Raw genomic sequence first — 26,001 nt, forward strand, 5'->3', positions numbered from 1 at the left:
ATAATGATATTATATTTTAATGTAGATGGTTAATGCAGATCCACAGCATTTTTCCTGTAACTTGTGTACACAATACAATAATGTAGTTTAGTGGTTTCCAACCAAGGGGCTGGGGAACTCTAAATGGTCGCAAGATACATCTGTGGCTGTGAGATGATTAACGGCAGAGTGAAGACAAGTGTGTTTTATTAATTATTGTCTTATTCCACCATTTATCAAACCGCATAAGACTTTTAATGTGGTTGTTGAACACATGCACTTTTTATATTGCATCTTGCATATAGTCATGAAGCTGTATATTTGCATTGAAAATTAAAACGTGAACTATGTAGAGAAGCTGCCGTATAACACACGTACTGTATGCACTCATGTATTGCACTGAAGGGCAATTTTTAGGTACTTTATGCACAGCTACATTTCAGACGGAAATTTGCACTTTTTACAGCTTTGCATTTATTTGACAGCTTCATAGGCATTCAAGTATATTTTTTATGATAACTTTGACCGCAAAGGAGGAGGTTGTAGCCAAAGCTCGTTTCACTATACTTTATTATTTTATACAAGCTGCACAGTCCAGACAAAAAAAAAAAACTGTCCATAAACATGTACAAGCCAAGCACATGGCCGCACATTTACATCCTCCAGCATGTGTCAGTTTGTAGCTGTATCACAACACCATGTTGCAATATATTGTTGGTGGGAACAAGGTGAAATAATACGTAATTACCTAATAATGCTGCTGTACATGCTGTAGCTACTGTTTAACTATATGACTGTAGTGCAACCTTTTATTTTAGCAATGCATAAACACAACTAAATAATCATTTCTGTTACGCAGAACACATAAAGTAGCAGCCAGTCTGCTGCAGCTACATGCTTTGCTTGTACTGCACGCATAGACTGTATAAAGACGGACGGCGAACAGTTCCTCAATAGTGAAGTTAAAGCAAGTAGAGCTCCCCCTGGTGTCTGGCTGCATTATATGTTGTAAGCGCCAACCCTTCCATGTTAGTGGATGGGATTGGGTTAAATTAAAACACTGAAGTACACATCAATCATCATTGTAGGTCGTTATTATAATACTGATGCATACTCAAGTGTATATTGTTCATGTTAAGTTTTGTTTTAGTTAGTTATTTGACGCGATATTTCACTGCAAACTGCTGCAAGTTACTACAAGTACCTACAGACTTCCGTGCAAGGAAGTGGGTAAGCGTTGTCCATATTTATATACAGACTATAATTGTGCTGTAATAGGAAAATCTATTCCACAAATGTGACAGGCACTGAAAATGATTTGCTGTCACTGGGACTGACTTTGACTTGAACCCGCACTGCAACTCCTGTATTCTGTGTTTTAAACCCTTATCTCGCACTTGGCACCAACATATCTAGAGCCGGCTCTGTTAACAGGCAGCAGAAACAACTAAAATATATGATGTCATTATTAGAACATGTGTACCAGACGTTAAAAAATGCCTTTCTGTAAAATCTGTGCGGCCCTCTGAGATAGATTTTACTCTGCTTTTACGCTTTTAAAGTAACTCTCGAATAAACGCACACGTGGACGCTCTCATTTCTCTCCGAGCGTGGGGTGGGGTGGGGATGCCGCCGATCCCTTCGTTCCTGCTCTCGCTCCCTCCCTCCCCCCTCCTTCAGCCCAGCAGTGGTACGCTCCGTGTTGGACGCGTTCAGCTCATTGACCGGCGGACAATCCTCATCAGTACCACCAGAGCCCCCGGAGCCTCCGACAAGTCGGCCCTTCATTCCACCCCACAAAGCGAGCAGCCGCCTCCAACCTCCCCGTCCGGCCATGAAACAGACTCTGAGCGAACTGATGAGGATGAGCAGGATTTGCCGCATGGTTTTTGCCACTTGTTTGGGATCCTTTATTCTGGTCATCTTTTATTTCCAAAGTATGTTCCAACCAGGTAGGATCTCCCTCCTCTCCTCTCTGTCATGTGTGTGTGTCTGTGTGTGTGTGTAGCTATTGATATATGGCATCTTGTCTGGCTACCTCTTGGCATGCTGACACATCGATTTGTTCGGGTCTGTACATTAACGCAGCCGATGAATAATTAATACTTGTTCCGTGTGAAGGTGTAAATCAATCACGCAGCAGCGGCAGCGCACCGTAAATCAGTCCTCCATGTGGCACAGTGCTCTGGACTGGTTATCTGTGCGCTTTTGTCCGCCTTTTGTTGAGTGCTTCAGTCTTTCTTGGTGGAAGTGCTGCGTTTATGCGTTAATATATTAACATTGTGTGACTGGACGTGAGCCACCGCGCGCTGTTCGTTCGCTTCTCCTTAGATGATGAAGTGGCACGGATGTAGTGGAGGGGCTTTTTGTCTCCAGAAACGTGGCTTGGCGACAGGAACTGGTGGCAGCTGGGTTTGGCACGGTATGGGCACTGGCAGCCTGACGCGATCCTAAAGAGATCCTCCTATTACTTGTTACCATCTGGAGACCGGCGGCTTTAATGAATAAAAAATCAATCAATGTCGAATACTTATCCAGAAATAAACAGTCTTCGGGGAGCATTTAGAAACCGCGTCCGCTCTAATCTGTGCGCCCCTGGAGACCCGGGTTTAATAATTCACCGCACAGTAAAGGGGGACTCCTCTCCACATCAGCGGCAGCCGTTCTCGGATGGATTTGCATGAATTTATGTTGAATTACGAGTATTATCCCCTGCTTTGAAAAAAAGGACAAACGAACGCGTGAGTGGGTGTCACATCTGTGCGCCAAAATCAAAGAAGGCTGCACTCGGACGCGCAAGAAGGGACGTCTAAATTGTCGGTCTCTGCTGACCTACTGTACATCAGCTTTATTGTAAAAGTGTAAAAATGAATAATAATAATTAAAAATAAATAAATAAAAAAAAGCTTTTGGAGTATTTTCTTGCAGTTAACAAGCTGATAATCAACCAGAAGCACAATTGATAATCTTATACTTGTGCCGCTGGAGATAGCAAGTCTGCCAGGATGAGAGGCTGACTTTACGCCACGCTTTGTGCTCCTCCTCGTTGCATTAACCGCCTGAATTGTTAACAGATATAGTGTCCTGTCCCCTGGTGAATATCCTGTCCTGACAGAGAACGCGCGGGAGCATGCAGCACCAGCCTGCAGGTGAAGAAACACGGTTCCTGTTAAGGGAGTGATGGGGATGTTGAAGGGGGCGAGAGGCTGATGGAACATGAGATAGAGCAGAGAGAGAAGCAGCTACATCATCCACGGCGGCGGCGTGAAACCCAACAGATGTGCCGCTACATTTCTGATAGTGGAGGGGTTTTTCTGTAGATATACCAGCTCTCTGTGTGAGTCACCACTGCTGGCAGCGGCACGCAGCGGCGGACAATTATCATTCCTAATCCCCCTCAAGGAAACTCGCCATCATGCACTATACTTCTGACTTCCTAATGTAATGAGGTCTCTTTTTGGACTCCTGGAACCCAAGTATTGTACTTGACACGAGTTTCATATTGCATACAAATCAGATAAGGAATTAAATACAGACATTATGATCAGAATGTGAAACATTAACTGACAAGGTTTGTCCTGTTGTTTGGCGCTGCTTTGAATTCTATGCAAGTATGCTCTCCCTTGCTGGCAATCTTAAACAGTTTCTTATGTTTCAGTTAATCCACAAAGTAAAGAAAGTGCCCTTGGCTGCAGAGTGCAGAAAAAAACAAACAAGGTATCCTTAAACATATGATCTGCTTCCACAGAGGTACAGCATAATGAAATGATATGTTGGTGTGCCATTTGTGATTACTTCCTGTCTGATTATACCTTTGCTCAACTGACAGGTAAATCCCGAGCTAACATTTTTAGCCCAGGATTTATTTGTACTACAGTATATATATATATATATTTTACATAGTGCTGATACTTTCACTTTATTAAAGGATCAAGCATCACTGGATCACTGCATCAGTCATTAGAAAGGGTTAGATCAGAGATGAATGAACTGGTTAATTCAAAGTTTACCTGCAACTCTTGTGACATGTAATTCTTAATTCTTTTACTATTTAATAAAATAAGTGGTCGCTTCGATTAAATAATAAATAAAAAATTGACAATATATAATGGTTTAGATACGGCCTCAATGTTTTTTATTACCAAAAAATAAAAAATAAAACTGCTGACTGTGTCTTTCCGTGGGTTATCCAGAGGGATGGCTAAACTTTCTCTGGAAACAGATGCTCATGTCAGAGCTTCAAGTGAAATCTCTTTGGCCTCCACTGAGCAGCACAACTCCTTACCTCTCTGGCTACATTCCAAATGAAAGGGTCGGCATGATAGATCTATCAGTTACTAAAAAAACAACAACAACAAAAAAAACTTGCAATTTCCCCCATAGGCTGTTATGATTTTATTTAAGAATTACATAACTGTTTATCCTGTAGCAGGATCATTGTACAGACTGAAACCTCTCTATTGTGCATCATTAAATTAGCTTCCAGGGAGGCAATTGATTGTAAAAATTGAGCCGAAACTCCATTAAACGGTTCTCAAGGACCTCTGGATCCCGCTCTCAGGGTTGTGCCAATCCTCGCAGACGTTGCATCAGATTCTGCCCGACGTGCGCAGATACACACAGGTCGCAAAGTACATGTTTTATTTAGTGGCGGTGATGATAGGGTGTGCAGCCGGGACGCTCTGATTGAAGAGGAGATGTCTAAAAGCGCAGTGTTTGTGCAGGAGCTCGGGTATTTGTGCGTGATTATACAGGTGAGGTGAATGCCAGTGAAAAGCACTGACTTAACTTCAGATACTTCTCCTTATCTTTTACCCATTCTCTCCCCCCAGTTCTTCCATTGCTTTCGCTTTCCCCCCCCTCTCTCTCTCTCTCTCTCCTCTGTCTCTCTCTCTCTTACACACACACACACACACACACACACACACACACACACACACACACACCCACACACACGGTAGAACCATTGTTGTCCATCAGATAAAGTTCCAGGCAGTGTCTCCTTGGCTCAGGCATGTTTAGTGGGCCTGGGAATCCCGTCTGGCCTCACAATGTAAACTCTCACCTCTCTCCCAGAACCCGTGGGGTTGTGACCTCTTGTAAAAGAGAGAGGAGGAGGAGGAGGGAGTGGGTAGGTTGAGCACGGTGGCCTTAACAAATACACACACTGCGTCAAGTGTCAAGGCATACACTCAAGTCAAGAAGGTTAGTTCTGGGTTTGTGATCAGAATTAAATGCCACGTTTGACTCGATTGAAAGTTTGCAAATGCAATTTTTCAGTTCTGCGCTGACTTGACTCTTCTCTGTTCCCCCAAGACCTGGAATTTTTGCAAATGCACTGGCATTAGGCAGCAGCTCTGTAGTCAACGGCAGTTTGAGAGCACGCCAAATTACATTTAGATTGGAGTCAACTGCCAGGTTTAGTGAAAGCACGCAGAAAGCATGGCAGGAGGAAAAACAATAGCATGTTGTCACGCTCACAATCCAGTTAGACTGTTTGTACCTGCACTTTAATATGTGTAATATGCCAGCTTTTAGTTAAAGGGCATTTGCTGTGTGGTGGTTTATCCTGACAATGGAAAAAAAATATTTGTCTTAAAGGTGAAATTGAGACTAAAATGTTATTCAACTGTTTTCATTCATTTCAGTGTTTCACTGTTTGGTTTTCATTATTGGGCGTACTTCAAAGCAACAAAGTATATGACCTTATTCATGACAAGTGCCTCATTCGCTGTTTTGCTGTCAATATGTTGTACATCAGACGCCATAGTGGGCTCTAAAAAGCTTACTCCTCTGACGGCAGCCATTTTGTTGTTAACAAATTCAGTTCCATGGCGCTCAGATGACATTTATGGGTATGTTGCTGTATTATGCCTAAGCCTTCCCGAATGATTTGATTGGTTTAGCAGATCTTTGCCAGAGCATTATCAGTTTCCAACTTTCTGCTGCAAAAAGATATGTAGGTGGTGAAGTTGCTCTGCCTTCCATGCTAGCAGTTTGAGAGATAGTCAACATTAAAATAATTTTTTGAAAACTAATTCAAATGATCAACAAAATATTACCAAATGTAGCTATACCATAATGTGAAAGACACCGGGGTTCTACTACTGTTACACTGACACCTGCTAAAATTAGCAAGCTAATCACCTAATGTCAGCCTGTTCCATCTTCTAATACCAATTTTTAACACAAGATAGGAAGAATCATTCAGTTAGGTGATTGTTTCGAAAATATGTTAACGTCAATGCTTAAACAGTTTGAAGAATTACGTGGAGTCTAAATTCCTTTCACAAGCTTTATCCAGTTACACTTTTCTTGCTAAGGTGTTATACGTGATTAATTTTTGTTCTGACTTGGAGTTTGACAAATCATAGTTCTTAGTTTGCTGGAGAATATGATGCGTTAGCATGATGTAAGTTTAACATGGGTTCTGGAGGTTTGGAGAGGTAGTTAACTTTTGTCAGAGGAAAAGAATTACCACGCTGTAGCTCTGTTTACTAAATGTTGGCTTGTAAGCTTACTACCAGTTACTACCCATTGCTTTGTTGCTTTGACTACCAGTCAAAAGTTTGGACACACCTTCTAGGTATGTACAAACTTTTGACTGGTAGTGTTACATTCAGGAGTCACGCCTTTGCTGTCACCAGACTTTGCTGTCGCTTAGCTAGCATAAACTGGTAATGAGAGAAATGATCAAATTGATTGGTAGACTTGTTGGTTTATATGGCCACCATGGCTGTTAATGAGAGAACTTATCGAATTGATTAGTAGACTTGTTGGTTTATATGGCCACCATGGCTGTTAATGAAGAACAATGATGTAGATTGTTGGTTTATATGGCCACCATGGCTGTTAATGAGAGAAATGATCAAATTGATTAGTAGACTTGTTGGTTTATATGGCCACCATGGCTGTTAATGAAAGAAATGATCAAATTGATTGGTAGACTTGTTGGTTTATATGGCCACCATGGGTGTTGCGTATACATACTCTGCCAGAAGTTTGGCCTTTCACCTAGGGCAACGAGAACAAAAGGACGTAATTTTATTCTCACAGCCATCGTTTGGGAGTTCTTCTTGCAGCTTATTCTCGACACAGCATCCGGGCAGAACTTTATTCTCGTGTGGTGTCCGATAACTACTCTGTGATTGGTCAGAAATTGGAAATTAATGCGGAAAAGTGTAATTGCTAGCTAACTCTATGAGCTATGATGCTAATATTCTCAGTGACTGGTAATCTCCCCTTGGTAGAGATCATGCTGTGTGTGGGCGCATGCTGAATGAATGGCGTAATCCAATGGACATGGTCATCAAAGTGACTGGCTGAAATCTGTCGGCCATCTCCCAGATCTCCCACAATGCTTAGCGCATATGACGTGCACTGCAGTGGGAGGATCCTACAAGGACTTCCTGGGAGTTTGGCAGTTGACTTTCTCGTAAAGTATAAGTTACCTGGCCAGAATGAACGTTGTTCTCATTCTTCACCGCAACAACAAGAATAAATTCTCACTTCTCACAGAGTATGTAACAAGCCCTTTGAATCAACATAACTGATTTATGGAAAAATTCAGTCAAGCGAAGAAGAAAAACTGGCAACCAATCTGACTACAGACTAATTCAATTAAAAATGTTGTATTTTCTTGGGGTTTGTAGAAATTTCAACATTACAATTTCAAATGAGACAATTTCTCTGTTTTATTCTTTCTAAGATGCAACAGAACAGCTTGTTAGCTGATGATTAGTATGATGTATGATTTCTGTTGTACTCTGACTTTAGCAGGCGTCTTTAGGTGCAAAGGTGTCCTTGCTTCCATAATTCAAACACTGACATTCTGCGTTGGCATTTTATTGAACAAACGATAATTGACTGGTCAAGAATATAAATGTCATAAACTGATAACAGGTTCCATGTATCCAGAATTGATTGGGGTGCCAGTTGAAATCATCAATCAGTGTGTATAGATCCCAGCATGTATCATTTGGCTGAACTGATGCTAAATCCATACTGATATTGTATCATATTTGCCAAGCCTCTTATTATATGTATACCAACAGGAATAATGAAAGGTAATAAATAATATAAAAGGTATTTCAGGAGTTTTCCAAGCTTTAAAGAAGTATTCAGTGCATGGAAAAAGAGAAATTTAATCAGACAAACTGACTGTTTCCGTCATAGGAAAGCCCACATTAGAATTTCACTCAAGTAATTTAAGAACCTTTTTGACAGCAGTCCTGTCTGCTTGCCTGAAATATTGAGTCATGAATTTCAGGGCAGCAAAAGCTTTTTCCAAAATGAACGGTTTCAGGAGGCATTGAGCGCAGCGGATTTCTCTCACGGTGAGCATCTCTACACAGATACACAAACGCAACAGCCGGGAATGAAACATAGCTCACTCATGGCGAATGGAGATTGTCACGTCTGTTATATTTCAGCCGAAAGGACTGCCTCGCTTAGCTTAGTCACTGCATGAGGACAGCCATGTGTGAGGGCCTGTGCCCTTCCACCTAGATCTTGTCTCCACGTATTCACTCTGAGTGTAAGGTTACACTGCGCCTGTGACAAATCATCAGAATCTCGGCTGGTCCTTTAAAGGCATTGTAGCTGCAGACATTAGCGTGGCTAACGAGGCAGTTTGCTCTGTGGGCTGCTTGTTTGGTTTCTTTGTGAAGTGCCTCTGGGATGTTTTTGAATCGTTGTGTGTTGAGACTGCAGCTCTGTTCAGCCACCGCCACTGTGTCTTTTCTCAGCTCGCCCGTGGTAACCTGTCTGTGCTCCTGGGCCCTCAGAGTCGATCTCTCACATAACACGTCTGCCACAAAGCTCCTGTGACTCTCAAGCGGTCAGCTGTGCCCCGAGACATACCTAGGTGACTTCATTTGAAATCCAAAAACATTTTTTTTTTTCACAGCAAGGAAATGGAACAAAGTATGACAGTTTGAAGCAAAGGAATGGGAACATCTTGAAAAAGGACAAAATATTCCTGCCGGCAATTTCTACAGGAAACTCGAAATTCCTCACCTCCGCTGGTCTGTGGCGGCACTGTCAGCTGTAGCTAATACACAAAGAGAGAGTGCTGACTTGAGTCGCTGGGGTCACTGACCTCAAATATGGGACCCTGTAATCTGAGAAATGGGTTCTAATCCTCAAACCTCTTTGTTCTATACCCCTTTCTAGCTGTGGAAGATCATTGAATGATTTGGCCCGGGAGATCTTTGCCAGAGCAAAACCAGTGGCCAGTGGAGGGGTTCCAGACTAATTTTCACAGCTTCATCGTAGACATGCTTTATAGAACCCCTTTATCGGGCTGCTATTTTTAAGATAAAACAGAATCTAAACATTGGTAACACACACTGTCCTCCAATTCCAGTGCCGAATTCAGGCAGAAGGTAGAACGGAGAAATTTGCGAGTCATTGCATAATAGCTGGTAGGAACTAGAGCTGCATTCATTCCAGCCCTGAACTAAAACCACATGAAGGTTATGGCTTAAAATAACTGAGAGAGCTGCTGATTCCACTTTGTATTTTGGAGGCTGTGGTTTGTAGTACCATCAGATTGCACTGTGTTGTTCAGACACATGTTTCTCATATCACTGTCAGGCTAACTAGCAGAAGTCAAATTATTGTTTAATTTGAGCATTCTCAGTCCTTTTTTGTAATAGACAACTCCATGGTATTCTTGTTAATGCATTTTTTATTTTTATGTTGTAACTATCTTATACTGTTTTACTACTGGTAAAACGGTTTAACTGCTCCTGGAGCGTTTTTCCTTGTGGATCAGTAAAGTCTCCACCACCACAAACTACATCCTCCAGAACGATCCTCCAGTTAAATAACAGCCTTTACTACAGTTTCGACATAAACTGAACATTAGAACAGTTATAAAGGGGGATTAAATGAAGGGGTGTTATGTTAGAATGCATTCGTTTTCATTGGTGCACCGAATGAACTGGCAAGTGAGTACACATTGTCTCTTTCATTAATTAAGGGAACAGTTTTTTGATTGAAGACACTGTTCAAGATTGTTTCACAGATTGTTGAACAAAAAATCTAGGTGGGGATGGGATTCATTCTTTGGATCCGTGTCATCACCTAAAGAGCTTCAGAGATATAAAGATTACAGATTGTGTTGATTTAACTTGTTCTGGCTTGTTAAAAAAAAAAAAAAAAAACCTATTACTGTTTATCTGTTATTGTTTTCAAAGCTAAGCAATCACATTAGCCTTCAGATGTAAGATTTCTTATCAGAATATCAATCTGGTAATACGCCATTGGGATTTCATTTTTGAGTGTGTTTCCACTGATATAGAGAAAAAAATACCACTGCACACAATTAGATCCTACATCATCCAATTGAAGCAACAAAGTATGCGACATTAGACGATGTGGATGACGAAACAAAGCTCATCCATGGGATTTGATTTGGTCGGCAGATCTTTGCCAGAGTGTAATCAGTTCCTAGTGGAGTGACTCCAGACAAACTGGTTGACTATTCAAACTCGCCCTTCTTACCTTCGTACGCCCAGCACTGTCAAGACAGTTTGCCACAGTCAATGGTGCACATTCCCATTTCCGATATAGTTTGAAACGTGTTGCAGTTTGTTTAGAATGCATTCCATGTGAGAAACCCCTAAGAGCAAAACTCACCAATTATGGCAATTCAGTTTTAATGAAGTGACTTGGCATGGCAGCATGACATGCTGTCCCTGCTCCCTCGACAGACATACATTAACTCTCTCCCCTGGTTCTCTTTTGATCATTTGCAGTTTTGCTGCTCCTAAAGTTCCCTGTTCACGCGTGCATTACAAGGGTGTCCCTTCGTGGAGCATTCCTCTCAGAGCCCTAGATGTTATTGCGCAGCCAGAAGAGATGGCCTAAAGTAATGAAATAAGATAGCAGTACTTTGTGTTTACATGTGTGTGTTTGCATTCATGCTGGTGGGTGTGTTTTGAGCAACCCCTTCTCCCAGCCCCCAGTCTTTGTCTCTTACCCCTGCCTGCTCCTCTGCTCCTGCCTGCGTGCGTGTGTGTATTGTGAGAACGTATCCCGGACGTCCTGTTTGGGTAATCTTTGTGCTACTGCTGTTTTCCTGCCCCACTCTGCTGCTAAATCCTGGATCAAACATACCAGCACACCAGGGGGGAGGAGGGATGTATCCCCTGCTGAGTCCCACTGTGACTTTACCGTCCACATTCAGGACCGGTATATCCAGATTAACCCCCGCACAAACCATTCTGTTTCTCAGGAAATTGATGCGGGATGATCTGACCAAACCAGCTTTGGAAACTGAGGAAGACTTCCAACACTTCCAGTTGGGATAGGATGGGATTTTAAAATGATTATACAAGGTTCTATCCAGGTCAGTTTGTGAGATGTCTCCAATCATCTCTGAAAAGACATTTCTTTTGCATCTTCTCAGTTGTTCTAATGGCATACAACGTTGAGAGCATGCATTGCTTTCACTGCATCGTTGGAAAGGCTCAAATTCCGCACATGTATTTTTGGTCACAAAGAGACATTTATAATCAACAATTTATGGTTAAGGAAAGTGTTGCTTGCTTGGACGTGTAACTGTTCCTGATGAACAACAATTTCTCTATCCGCCAAGTACTTCTTTGCAGCATTTTTGCTGGTTTCCTGGCAACCACACTGGGACACCAAAGATTACTTCCAGTAGTCTATAGCCACACGTTTGTTGTTGATTAAGTAAAATGTGCGGATGTTAATCAGGCAATGAGGTTCCTGATAAGGTCCTGTTCTACAATGCCTACTTGGGCATATGCTAGGAGACGCTATACCATGGTAGGTGGTCTTATGATCTACATCGCTATGGCACCCTTATGTCAAATCTTTTGACTGTGCCTGTTACTTGAACTCCCTTGGTTTAGGTCCAACAACGAGATGCTCGCTGGCAATATTTACCATCAGGTCTTTCTTCCAGGGTGGGCCCTCCTCTAACACTATTCCAAACAAGGTAGTAAGCAGGTCTGAGTTTTCCATTTCATCAGGCCCTGTGAATTGCCAAAACAACGAGATAACGAACACAAGTTGCCCAAGCTGGGCTCACACTTGGAGATTAGAACACTCAGACATCCAGACAGCTCAGAGCTGAGCCATTGCTCCTTCGTGTCACAAGGAGCCAATTGAGATGACTGGTGGCATCTGATCAGGATGAGTCCAACTTATGGGAGATCCCAGGCTAGACCCAGAATACACTGGAGGGGATTCCCTAGGAGGAAATGGAAAATATTGCTGGAGAGGCAGGCATCTGGACAGTAGGACGTGCAGCAGAAAACTAAGCAAGGCTAAGTGGATATCTTTCTGGATAACTTTTAGGGGGAAAAAAAAGAATTCCACAACCAAAATTTGTTTACGAAAAGTTAACATGTGACCTAAGCCCTCTTGACTGTAAGCTACACAAGGCATCCTCAAACATTGCTCTAAAGCCTGCCTTTAAACCATGTTTTCTGTGCTTGTCCACATCCTATTCTTGAACCTTTCTTGGGAAAACTCAGAGTGCGCCGTCAGTGCCTCTCTACCGTCTGGACTTTGGTTCAGTCAGCAGCCGGAGGCCTGGCGCTAAGGACTCATTTACTAGACTGAGTCGGTGACCATCTGCACGAGCGTCTGGACTTCATTAGAGAGGCGATGAAAGGGCTGCCACAAAGAAGGACGCATGAGCACATAAATGTACGCACAAACTTTTTGGTCCTTGGTTTAGATCACACTGTCTTGGGAAACAAGTTAACCTAGACAGGAAAGATTACTTCTATGTCTGGCCTTGCAAGGATATTTTTGCCCTTGCAAGGATAGAAATAGATCATACACCCACATCAACACACACACACAACCTTTATGAGCATTAACCGACACAGTGAGACATTCGCTCAGCTCAGAGCAACAAAAAGCGTTATTCACCGTCTGCCCTCTGAGTGAACAAGTGTGTGTGAGGCCACTCCAGACCCATCTGCCTCCACTTTTGCATCCCTGATAACTTCATCAGCGTGTCATCAGCCAGGCCTCCCAGCCCGAAGGGATTTGAGACGAACACTCACTCGACCCCTGACAGTAGACACATACCGGTAGATTTAACACATGGGAAAACGGCAGTCATCCCCGCCTACTTTCACCCGCTGAAAAACCACTGTCTGTCTGGAGAACAGGAGACTTTGTCATCTTCCTGATCCAGAGGGAACCTGCCTGCAACTGCAGCCAAACTATTTCAGATAATGACATAAAACTGCGTGCAGGAAGTGTGTGCCCTCATGTTGAGACGCGTTGCGGCGCAGACATCTGTATTTAACAGAAGTCAGCCTCCCAGATGTTTGGGGATTAGTGTTTCAGCTTTAATTTTTTTTCATCTAAAAAGGCACAAGACTAGAGGATGTGCTTTACAGCCAAGCTCACAGACCCTTTAGATGATACCCTAAAGGCTTAGCCATAAGCCTTAATCATGCCACTATTTGTAACAGCACAGCTCTAGACTAGCCAGTCAGCTGATTCACTGCTATCAACAGATTTGTTCAAAGTGAATTCAGACCTTTCTCAGTGAGTTAGTGAACCGATCCCCGGGGAACGTTTTCCCATAGATCCGGAGATGGGGATGTTAATGATAGGAAACATCAGCGTCAGCAGTGTTGCCTACGCCCCAACATCTGCTCGCCACACATCGTAAAATGCGTCTCAGGTTGATCGGGTTGTTAAGTGCGTGTTTTGACGGGTATCCATGCGTCTCGTGTTCAGTCTGTCCCTCAAAGGGAGGGACTGGATCATGCCAGAAAATAAAAAAACAAAAAAACATCTAATCTATGTGTATGTGCAGGCGTGTTGAACCCTTGTACAGCAGTGTACTGAAACATGGCTACCATCTGTCAGACTTCCATGTTCCATTGTGACATCTGGACTGTCTGTGGGTGTCTTTGTTTGTGTAGAAAAAAGGGTTGTCTGCTACTGGAAGGAGAATAGCTGTAATGCAGAATCCAAACGAAATTAGATGCAAGGCCCCTTTAAAGCCAGCAGATTCAAATTCAGTCTCTAAAACCTTCTCACCAGCTACCGTAGGAAGCTATTCAGCTGTTGATTTGTCACTTCCTCTTTGCGCAGCAGATCCTCCCAACAGGGACATAGTCTTACTGGGGAGGGAGCCATGCAGTATTAATAAAACGCCTGAGTAATAATAGCAATAACTATTGTTCTGGTTGTTGTTCTGGTGCCTCAACATTTATTTCTGCCAAAAGGGGAGGAAGAAGGTAAGTCAACCAGTTGCCAACAGAATTATAGCTTGGTCATGCCCCTAAAACACTAGACCAAAGTCCAAGTGGTACCTTGCTGTTAGTAGATTTGTGGAGTGGAGACAAAGTGAATATGAATTTAATGTGATGTGAGTTTAATCACCTCATGTGACAAAAGAAAACGAGTCAAAAAGGGAAGGCTCTCAGGTTAGTTGCATCCGTAAGTAGTTGCAACACTGCCAAGAGTTGACATAAAAATAATCATGCAATTACTGTGCTACTACCAGCCACTTGCACTCAAACTCAATTCTTCCTTCGCTCCAAACTTGTGCTATTCTGAATGCAAAATCTGACACCTGACAGGTTTATGCAAATGACTGTGAATGGCTGTGTGTTTGAAGGTGCGGCCTGTTTTGAGTTGCTCTTAAAATGTAGCTCTACATTTTAGAACTACAGGGGGTTAGCATGTTCAGATCGGGCTAGCGTCTGGGCTTTTCTTCCTCAAAAGCACTGAGCCAAGTACTTGAAATCATCCTAGTTCATGTTGCATTTATTTTCTAAGCGATGCTAGCATTTTTAATTCTCAAGGCAAGCAGGCAACACCAACATGACAACATTTTAGCACACTGTCCTGTCACATCAGCCCGTATGGGCTGCTCTCATCTGCTCATGTTGGAATCTTGTTTAATGATGTAAAACGCTCCTAAGTGAACAGCTGTATTTGGTTCATTTAGCTGTCCACCTTTTTGGGATGGAATGTTGGCTCAGTTGAATGCTAACTTTTTCCTAACATTTTGCTAAGATCAGAATCTGTGCTACAAGCGTTACAGAAGCATTACAGCTTGTTAAAATCCATAGAAATACAGGCCTTCAGTTATGCTTTTGAAAATGAGATTATGCATTCATGAGCTGTTCATTTATTATGAACGGTACAGTGAAGTCAGGGAGTGTTGAGTGAACACATTGTTTGACCTTTTCTTGAGATGTTTCGACATTCAATTAAAGTTGTATCCTTAAGTGACAGAAATGATGCATTATTTAGAGCTATTACAGAGAAATCTCCAAAATAGGAGTAAAAAAATAACTGCTGTCTAACTTGTAAGGGCCATTGTAAGATTTTAATTATGTGGAATGAGGCAGTTGTCTCTGTCTTTTTCAAAGCCACTGTTTAATTTAGACTTGTGTCATTATAGAAAAATATATATTATAGAGCTCATTCCCATGAGATGCATCAAGCTGGGTTTGTGTGTGTGTGTGTTGATGACTGCATAAAAGGAGTGGAATGGTCCCCGTGGTCGTTAAACGCAACTCCTGGTATACAGGCCCAGAGCAGCATCAGCAGCAGCAGCAGCTACAGCAGGCGTAGATGGGAATGTAATCACACCGCCACTGCCGATAAATATTGATTTGGTTGTTAGGTTTTAGCCCCAAGTAATACGTTGGAGAGTGCAAGCGTTTGCATGTTAGCCACATTTGGGCATTAGGAATGGCACAGCAGGGGAGGGAGGGGGGCATATTTAGGAGGTGACAGAACAGCTTTCCGTGTTTACCCCTGGAGTGCAGGGAGCCAGAGGAGTGTGTGTGTTTGTGTGTGTGTTTGTGTGTGTGTGCACAAGATGTCTGAGGCATGCTGCATGCCCAAACTGTGACAGCCTGCAGAGGTTAATGCAACAAGTGGTTTTGGGGGGAATGTCAGCACACAACGGTGCATATCGTCTATCTCTATCTTTGGGAAGAAAGTAAAGCGTATTTGCGTATTGTTCTGACAAATGTACTGCAGACTGCATGGCGTAAGAGAGGTGAATCATTGCTTTAATTAAGTGGCTAGGCTGAGCCTTGTCTCATTAAACGACTTGTGGAGGAACATTTAAACCTTCCTGCTCGGCAGCCGCTACTGGGACACTTAACAGAACAACTGGGAGGGATTTTCCACTCCTCCTCCTCCTCCTCCTCCTCCTCCTCCTCTTCCTCTTCTTCCACCTACAGTCTCTTCCTGGATTTTGATGGATTCTGCTCGCTGTAGAAAAAAAACATTCCTTTTAAACACAGTGTCTCAGTGTTTCGGCATTCTGCTGCGTCTAGGAAGGATTTCGTGATAAAAGGTTGCAATTAAGTTCTTTCGCTGTATTGCATCTTGCTCTACTTCAAGGGATTTTCGTAGCATTAGAAATGCGCTGCCTTCTTCCGTGAAGGTGCGCACCACTGTAAGGTTTGTGTACCTGCCATGTAGCGCATTAGTAATCCTGAGAAAATGAATGCCTTTCTGCAGCTCTGGAGGGGTTTTATCACATCTGAGAAAATAGGGCTGCTGACGTCGTAGAGCACATTTATTGGCCTAGGCTCGGAGGGGGCAGATTTGTGCCTATGTTTGGAACTGGAAGCATAAAGCTTGACAGAGGGAGTAACAAAAAGATTGTCGGCTGTGTTATGGTTCACGCGGGACCTGAGCTTGCTATTGCACCAGAGCCCAACCCGGCGCATCGATTTTGATGTATTCTTTTTTTAAATCTTCGAAGTCCTCCGCTTACTCCTCAGACTTAATGGATACACAGCGCTGACCTGCTAGAGTACGTACCTTTATAGAGTATCTTTATAAGTGGATGCATTCTGCACTTATTGAAAGAAAAATGGATTGTGTCTCTTGATGGATTTCTTCTTGTATCGTTGTTGAACGTTGATTGCGGTGCGAGAGATCTGCACAAAATCTAAAACAGTCCGGCTCAGGAAAAATTACAAAATGGAGGGTGTATTAGGGATGTGTTTTAATGCTTTCCAATTATATGGCCTGATTGAAAACTATTCCCTCTCCTCTTTTTTTTTTTGCTGCATATATATCAGCATCTTGACAGTTTTCATTTTTCACCACGTTGTGGAGAGTGAAATCACTTTTCTTACAAACCTGTTTATACAACAGTTGAAGTGATTAAACCATTCCAGTATATTCTGCCTTTAATTAAATGCGCAGCTTCACAAAATTTCCCTCATCCACGGTGCTTCCATCTTCTGTCTCAATCCCTCCATGCATTTGGCATTATCTGTCCATTTCTGCTCAGTGTCAGGAGAGTTTTTCCAGCCACGGTGATTCTGCCAGCGTGGCCGGTTTGGCCCGTGGAACTGGCGGACGCTGCCACCGGTCTCGCTGCAGACTCCACTGCACAGCATAGCGGTTCAGAGCCGGCTCAGCTGGCGGCTCTGACGGAGTCTCAAAGACTTCTCTCATGTCCCTACGAAGGGGTCAGGGCGGACATGTTGGCAGTGCCCAGCAAACAAACCTCTCCTCTTCTCTTAGTCAGCAAGAGCACACACACACACACATACTGTATTTGCTTCTACTAACCTTGAAGATGAAGCTGCCGAGTAATTTGACAAGGCAATCTTGCCCCACAAATGAGCCTATTTTCTCAGAAAGTTTGCTTATCCCTTTGGGAGCTAAATTGACATTGTGTCAGCGTACTTTACGGCAATTTAGATGCGATTCATGGGACTGCTGTGCAGGAGTACTTGGATGTGTGGACTTTTTTTTTGACTTTGCACCTCCACAAGCCAAGCCCTTGAGGGGCCACTGTCAGTGTTAAAGGATTAAAAAGTAAGAATAAAGAATACTAAGTGGAATTGCCAAATATACATTGGCAGCCGTTAATATACCCATGTAGCCAGCACATTTAAACTATATGTGTGGGAAACACTGTGAATATCAGGGCAAAAATACCCTTAGACTTACTGTAGGACTTGGACAAAGAAGTGGGTAGATGCACTAGATACCCCCAGTGATATTTAGTGCTCTTAAACCAAAGCAAATAGAGGTGGACAGATAGATGAGACCAAACTACCAACTAGTCAATAATGTAATTCTTCAGTAGCACCACTAGCACTGCACAACAATACCAAACTGGACCTAATATCACCACTATTCTGTTTCATGGGAACGTTAAGGCCATTGCCAGGTATCATTGCAATGGGATAGGGATGCTTGTCATGAATGACAGGCCTAAAAGTTTCCCAGCAGAACACTGAATTGTCACAAGATGGTCAATGGTATTTACTTCCCATGTCAGTGGTTTTAATGTTGTGGCTGATCTGTGTATTTGCACTGCTGATTGCGGGAGTGGCTGGAAACAAACTTGAACTGGAACCAAACAGTCCCTTTGGTCGACAAGTAGTTGTTCAACTGGCTGACCTCATTTCCATCCAATAAAAGGGACAAAGTAAAACAAAAAAACACCCACCTCGACCACAAACCGCCGTGAGTGGAGCCTCTGTGTTGCCGTGTCTGCCTGGGCCATGTCGGTACGTGCACATGACAAGGAATGGTGGAAGAAATAAAGTTGGTAGGGAGGAGGAAACAGGAAGTCGTGACAACACTTCAGTGAAGGGAGAATCATGCAGCGACGGGGAGGATGCAAATCCCAGAAGACAAAAAGAACAGATGGGAAGAAAGCAAAGAAACCGCAACTAATGGACAATTTAGAGCAGAGCAGTTCTAAAACAGTCCTTCTATGTCCTTTATCTTAGATTTGATCCAGTAAATTAGAACTGATTGTAACAACTGAGGGATCTACAGATTGGGGATTCAGCCCCTTGTGGAGGTGATTGCCAGCTCCTGTTTCATGCACACATTAGTGCTGGTATTCCTCACAATTCGGACCACATTGTCTTCGAATCCTGCCAGTTCCTCTCATGTGGACGTCCTCATGCATTGCTTTTCATTGTTTATCTTTGCTGAAGGCAGGTAATTGTAGCGGAGGAGACTTTCCTGCCAGCTCGCACCATCTGCTGCAGGAACTCAGAAGGCTAGATCAGATGAAAGATTCATGAGGACAAAAGCGAAACCTGACCGGTATACTGTGTATCAAAGGAGTGTAAAAATGAACAATCTCCGACTAAAGCAACAAACCTAAGAAGAATTTATGCGCCCTAGCATTGTGCTTAACTGGAAACAGGGTGCACTAGTCATTCTCGTCTACTCTACTTTCGTATCTGGGATATGTTCTCTCTTAAAAGTCCTCGACTATGCCAGTCTGAATTTACAAATTGTTAAACTCCTTCCAAGGTAATAGGAAATTCAGCATTTTCAAGTTTTGAAGTTGCTGACACTTGCTACGCTTGTCTCTTCAAGGTTTTTGGCTCTAGGCAGCTCCTTAATGTGAGCTCGCCTCTTGGGTTTTTGACAAACTTAGATGCCCCTAAACAACCATCTCTGCACCAGTCTCTCCTCGCAGTGATTATACCGGGTAATGTCTCAGAATGAATGTGTTCGTGACTTGTTGACATGAGAGCACGACACGTAGCACCTTTTGAAAAGGCACGGTTGTTTGGGAGTCTGCTTACTGTACTGGAGAGTCAGAGCCGGACTGCAGCCAAACCACATCCAGACGAGCACAGCGGAACGCCATAATACCAGAGGCTTAATAACAGCTGTCTGCTCCTCTGATCTCTGTTGTAGTCTGCTCACACTCCTCTCTCCTCTCCTCTCTCCCTTTTTGCTCATTTGTCACTTAAATACAAACACCGATCAGCCACAACATTAAAATCACTGACAGGTGAAGTAAACAGCATTCACCATGTTGTGACACTTCATTGTTTTGCTGGGAAACTTTTGGAGCTGGCATCCATGTGTGGATGTTACTTAGACATGTACCACCCACCTAGACCAGACCAGACGCCCCCACCTCATAACGACGGCACTCCTTCATGGCAGCAGGCGTCCCCGGCAGGATGCTGCCTGATTGGTGCGTATCTACTGTGCAAATGTTGGTTAATTCATACATTCATTATTCATTCTATTACCGCTTATCTCTTGGATGGTCCCAGGGGTTCTGGAGCCTATCCCTACTATCACTAGGTGAGAGGCAGGACAGGTTCCCAAGTCCATGCCAAGACTAACACAGAAAGACAAACTTAAATGCACAGTTATGGCCAATGTAGAATTAGAACATGGAATGTGGGAGAAAGCCAGAGCACGCGGGAAAAACCCATGCAGGCATAGCGAGAACATAGCGAGAACATGCAAATTCCACACAAAAAGGCTGCTCACGTATTCAAATTAAGCCAGAGTCTGGACAGTTAGCTCCATTTGATTTAGAATACTTTTCTATAGAAGAGCAGCTAGTGTGATAACTTGAAATGTCAATAGAGAATATTCAATGTCAGTGACGTGTAAAATGTGGCTATAACACACAAATGTCCATACAACTCTAGAAGACACCTCTACTGCATAACATAACATTTCTTGACAACATAGTAGTAGTAGTAGTAGTAGTTTAAAGACAGAATGCGTGAGTCGCATTATGGTTGTGGTCTCCTTTAACACCAGCCGAACTAACACATCCCTGAACCATTACCCGCCTTTTCCACCTTCTCACATGTGAACATGGGGCAGATTTCCCCCTATTTTCTGTGTCAGTAACCCAGATATTAATCAATTAGTTATGATCTAACACGGCTTACATCTGTTTTTCACGAATAAGCTAAGGACGAAAAATATCGGATGGACATTTTTCATTCAATCTGTGTCACGAGTAGCATCCAAATCAGCCCATCAGCTCCACAGGACCTACTGCAGGTATTTAAAGCAAACAGCTGATTATCAGTTGAATATTAAAGACGGAAAGTGCAATTCAGTTATTATCCAACAGATTTTAGTTCCATGAAGCTTGAATGTAATTACACATAATGTGACTGAACTTCTCCGATACTTCCTGCAGCCAAACGCCACTTCAGTTTACCTTCCGCATGGAATATTTGGCTCAGTAAAATTGGTTCCTATTTATAGTCACAGCCCTAGCATACATGCAAATATACTGTATCTGTATTATGGCTCCTACAAGAACAAATGTGCATTTCTTCTGCTCTCATTTCTGTTCTTCACTTTGATTCTGATCCTCCGCCCCACCTCACCCCTCCCCTCACCACCCATTTTTAAGCTCAGGTGTTACTACCAGGCTGCCCCAGAGAACCTCAAAGTAATCTGTCACTCTCCCTTGGAGAGGGCCCATCTGTCCCCAGCTTATATGGGAGAATTCTATATGTAGCCGAAGTTTACCCATCTGTGCTTCCCGAATCACCGGAGATTGTGATTAGGGGATATTTATGAGGGCCGGCGGTGCATCTGTTACCTGCCGACAGGAAGGATAGTGGGAGTAGAAAGTGGTACAAAGAATGACAGGCAGGCATAGAAGTGGAAGCGGAGAAACAAATGCACAGAGCTTTTACACCTTCCTCCTACTGCCACCTTGCCACCTTGCGTTGTGGGCGCAATGGCGTTGCCGTGGTGACGGGGAGCGAGGGCTGCGACGGGAGCAGAGCAGCGCCCCTCTTGGCTGGGGCGGGGGGGGGATCCTCCTCGTCACGGTAGCTCAGCAGAAGTGTGACTTCTGGTGGTGATTTGCCGGTGTCTGTTCCCACCTCGTGCTTTGGTGTAGGTGTTTGACGGGGATAAAGTGTGGGGAGTCGAAGGCGATGGATAAATTAAGAAAGAGGACTGTGTGTCTGTGCTATCAGTGCTTCGTAAAAACCTTCAAGTCAACTTTAAGAGACCAAACGCAGCAGCCTTGTTTGTACACCACAGAACCATTTGGAGTTTATCCAGTGGGGTTTGAAAGGGTTTCATTAGCACGAGCATGTATAATTTTCTGTGCTCATAGAAAACAGGATAATCCTTTACTTGCGGTTCAAATATAAATACATATGTCCAGATTTGGAGTCATAAGACATAAGCCATATAGCCTTAGTGACATAACAGTTATAAAGAAAAGGAAATTTGTGTTGAAGATACATTATATACTGCACTGTGTAAGAACAGAATGTACAGTTTACTGCAAATTCAACACTTTCCCAAGTTCCCTTATATCTTATTAAATATCGGTGCTGTTCGTTTCCACATCACTAATTCCATCAGGGCAACAGTGGCCCAGCTATTCCATCAATTTTTATTCTAATAGAAACATTTTGTTCCCCTCATTGAAGTGACTTCTCCTTTGATGCTTTTTCGATTGAGCTGGAGCTGTGTTCGGCGAAATGCTTCCTGCAAAAGTCAACCAGCAGCTCACAGGGCATCATCCCTCCATTTTCTGCTTGGCCTTTAATGTGACATTTCTACAGTTGTTTTTTTTTTTTCATCTACAAAACCAGCAATACATAGGATGTATTTTTTTTAAAACCAGGTGTCACTCTTTTGTCAAGATAAGCCGTGCTAACGCCTGCAATAACCAAACTGATGTGTGCAGATAAAAATGCGGCTAACTCACTTAGTCACTGAGATGCCTCGGAAGTAGATTCCTCTTAATATATAATATATGCCCTATAACATTATTCAATTTAGCCACTGCAGCAACCATTTTTATTTCCATTAAAGCACAACTGTTCATTCCTTAGTGTGACAGAACTCAATTTAAGATCTGGCCTTTGAGTAAGTGGTCAGGCGTAGCAGTTACAGTGAATTCCAATTGTGACTTAGGATCACTGGAGGTAAAATAGATAAAGAAGATGTCCATACAACGCTGGGAATACCTTTGCTGCGTAACCCATTGGTCCACATGATTTCTTCCAGGGATGCATACAATACATACAGGGAACTGTGGAACCTTCCATACAGGGAACTGTCTTGTAAGTAGATTAATGAGGTTCATTATGTCTTATTTTAGATATATATTACAGTTTTCTTATCTTCAGACATAATTATGAGGAGATGTTCATATTACCTGCTTGACAGTTTCGACTGTGACTCCAGTCTTCCTCAGAAGCGTCATCCGACGTGTTGCTGACGTGTCATTTATCAGCTGGCTGGCCCACCAGACCTGTCAGGTGTCTTGTAAGTAGATTGCTAGAATCTTATAAACCTTGCTAACATACGGTTCGTTATTGATTGAAGTTTTCAGGGTCCAAGTCATAATATAAGCTTTGTGGTATCTAAAATGACTAATCTCAAGGCAACTTAATGTATGTGAGGACTTCACAGCTTGTTCCAAAATATGTACCATCCCCCCAAGTCACGCACATACAACAAACAGTCGTTCATGGTTCTGATAGAAACAGTAGGGACCCATTAGAAACAGCAGCTATTATACTGCGCCCCAAATGATGTTGTGTTTATTTCCATACTGGGTGTGAAAGTGAGATCGAATCTCAAGTGTTGGGGAGGCACAGGTACTCAAAGCTGGCCACTCGTGTTCAGATTGCACAGGTTGCCGGCTAATGCCTGGGCTGAATAGGACTTGTCTTAAACCAATCAGATCACTTCTTGGTCGTCACCTGGTCCGGACTACTATTGTTCAGCCACAAGCACATAGCTTGAACACTGGCTCAGACAAAATTTTCACATGATATGTCAATCTGGCATGGCAACGAGACAAGTGTGTTTACATTTATATTTATTAGAAATAAGTAAGTTAAGCTTATTTGGAAGCTTCAAGACGCTTAGACTGCCTCGTTACTATGTACGTTTTAAATTTCTACAGTAAAACACCAATGGCAAGTGTAAAATTAGCATGACCCACAGTGAAAAGTGAAAAGATTAAAGATGAGTCATGAGTCCTCTAGTCTGCTGCAAGGAAGTTGTTCGGACTCCATACCACGAGTGTTTTCTCGTTGTCTTCAGTCCAAGCTAATGCACAGTTTATACCTCGGCCCAGATCCTACCCAGATGCTACGTGGACGGTAGCGCTGTAGCCTGACTTGCATCTCCCCAGAAATGTAACTACACCTCACGGCGACGCAGACCACAAGAGCTGTGACCCATCCACTTGGTAGTAGCCTATTTCCACTTTAGTATTTCTGGCTGCTTCTCCATCTTAGCAGTTTTCGAATTGATTGTTTTAGATCAATGAAGATGGAACACATCGAGGAAAGGTTAACAGAAGAGGTTCGGAGATACAAACATTTGTATGACTCATGTTCTGCGAAATTTTGGCAAAGGTTTCAGTTGCCGTGGTTGACGGTAAAGCAGGAAGTAGAAACAAAAATCAACCCAAGTAGCAAAAAAAGACCAGAACAACAGCATCTGAGTGGCATTTTTACAGAGCAAGCCAGCCTGACAAGCGTACCAGTATAAATGATTCACATTGGCGTAGGGTACGTGGGTAGGGTACAGTGTCTATGGTTTTAGAACTTCAAATGAACCTCAACGCTGACTCAAGTCACATCACTTGAGGCCTTTCATCAGTGCAGTTATTCAAAGAATGTGGCTGATAACTACGGAATGTGTTTTTTATGGAACTAACCTGTAATTGTGATTGGTTGCGTTAGTCCTGTGTCATGTCTAATAGGTACTTCAGAGACTTTCTATTAAGGCTCTGTTAGATACTGGGATACATGCCCAACTATTATGTCACAGTACATACCTTTCCTCATTCCTTGCATCTCTGTCCACCTCTATACCATTTCTTTGAGATTCTGTCTTCTGATGACTTGGATGCATGTTTTCTGTCTGGTTGCCATCCGAAATCAATTTTCCCACACTTCCCCCTGCCAAGACCCGGTCATGGTCAGTAGTAGATCTGATTGGCACAGAGGGACCTGAAATGAAAGCTTCAATTCCCTGCTCTGTGTCTCTCAGGGACCAGTAGTTCACTGAATTGGGCTTGGTCAAACTCACACATACATATATATATATATATATATATATATATATACACACACACACGGGCACACAGGGCCATAATTTCCCCTGCCGTCTATTTTAAGAGAATTTGCAGTCGTCGAGAAAAAAAAAACAACACACACTATAATTTAGCGGTGCATAACTGCAGTGTTGCAAGAGCAGCCAGCATTAAAGGTATCTGAGTGCACTGAAAGAGAAGGCCAAGCAGGCAGACAGACAGGCAGCACAGATCAACACACATCTACATGACTCAGTGCTTCTGTCCTCCGTTTACCTCCTAATGCCATGTTATTCCAAATGAGCTCTTTGCATTTCCTGTAAGTTGCTCTGTAAGAAATAAAAATAACACCATCCACTAAAGTATTTTCTGCTCAGACAGAGAAAAATTAGTTGCTTGCTGGTTTTGGATGCCGTGCTGTCATTGTGTTGTCCTCTGCTCAGGGCGCCGTACAGCAATAAACAAATTAAGTGTGGAGTTGCCGGTGTGTCCAGTAATCTGTCTTGCTGTTTTTGCAGAGGAAACAAAAGATTACACAAAGGGGATATAAATATGCAGCCTTTGTGTTTAAACGTCACCCCACCCAACTAGGGGTGGCACTGAACCGGTATACGGAAAGGCACAAATAGGGTGTTTTTTTGTTTTTTTTTTACAAATACCTATTTCAAACTTATTTTGTTTTCAAATTATTTGTATTCAAGAAGAAGAAAAACATCCTATCAAAAAGCCGCTTTTCATCATATTTTTTCTGAAAATTTGTGCGCCTTCCTGGACTGAGTGACGTTCAGGTGTCAGGGTGAAAAGTCTGGACTTGTGACTGGGATATTATTCCGTTACATTACATCAGCACTGAGACGTCTGCAGTCAGGTTCTCTCATGTTAGCATTCATCATAGTTAGCATTCGTTAGCTCATCACCCCTATTGCCTCCCACAAGCACAAGTCTAAATCACCTCTAGCAGCTGCATTTAATGCAAATCATCAACCAATACTGCATAAACATCCATAACTATTATAATGGCTCACTAAAAAATACTTTGCACACCAAATACAAATTATTTTTACAATTATATATCCTAAATTAGAAATGTAAAGTAAAAAGTAAAGTAAAACATTTACTTTTACATCTATTTTGAATTTTATTCAAATACAAATGCACTTTTTCCCCTCAACAAATTCAAATACAAACGTTGGGACGCT

The 26,001-nt window shown here is 42.7% G+C and overlaps 1 protein-coding gene across 2 annotated transcripts in view; it reads left to right on the plus strand.

The window, feature by feature from the left end:
* The first annotated feature begins 1,624 nt into the window (after nt 1-1,624).
* Nucleotides 1,625-26,001, plus strand: part of chst11 (carbohydrate (chondroitin 4) sulfotransferase 11) — an 89,499-nt gene continuing 65,122 nt past the window's right edge. The window contains exon 1 of one of the 2 annotated variants that reach the window (XM_047575716.1): nt 1,625-1,916. In XM_047575716.1, coding sequence (XP_047431672.1) covers nt 1,814-1,916 — 103 coding nt within the window. In that variant the 5' untranslated portion in view covers nt 1,625-1,813. Of the gene's footprint in view, nt 1,932-26,001 lie in introns of both variants that reach the window. The other variant, XM_047575715.1, reaches the window with a different exon arrangement.

Source organism: Mugil cephalus, chromosome 22, assembly GCF_022458985.1.
Source record: "Mugil cephalus isolate CIBA_MC_2020 chromosome 22, CIBA_Mcephalus_1.1, whole genome shotgun sequence".
In the NCBI taxonomy this organism is placed as follows: domain Eukaryota; kingdom Metazoa; phylum Chordata; class Actinopteri; order Mugiliformes; family Mugilidae; genus Mugil; species Mugil cephalus.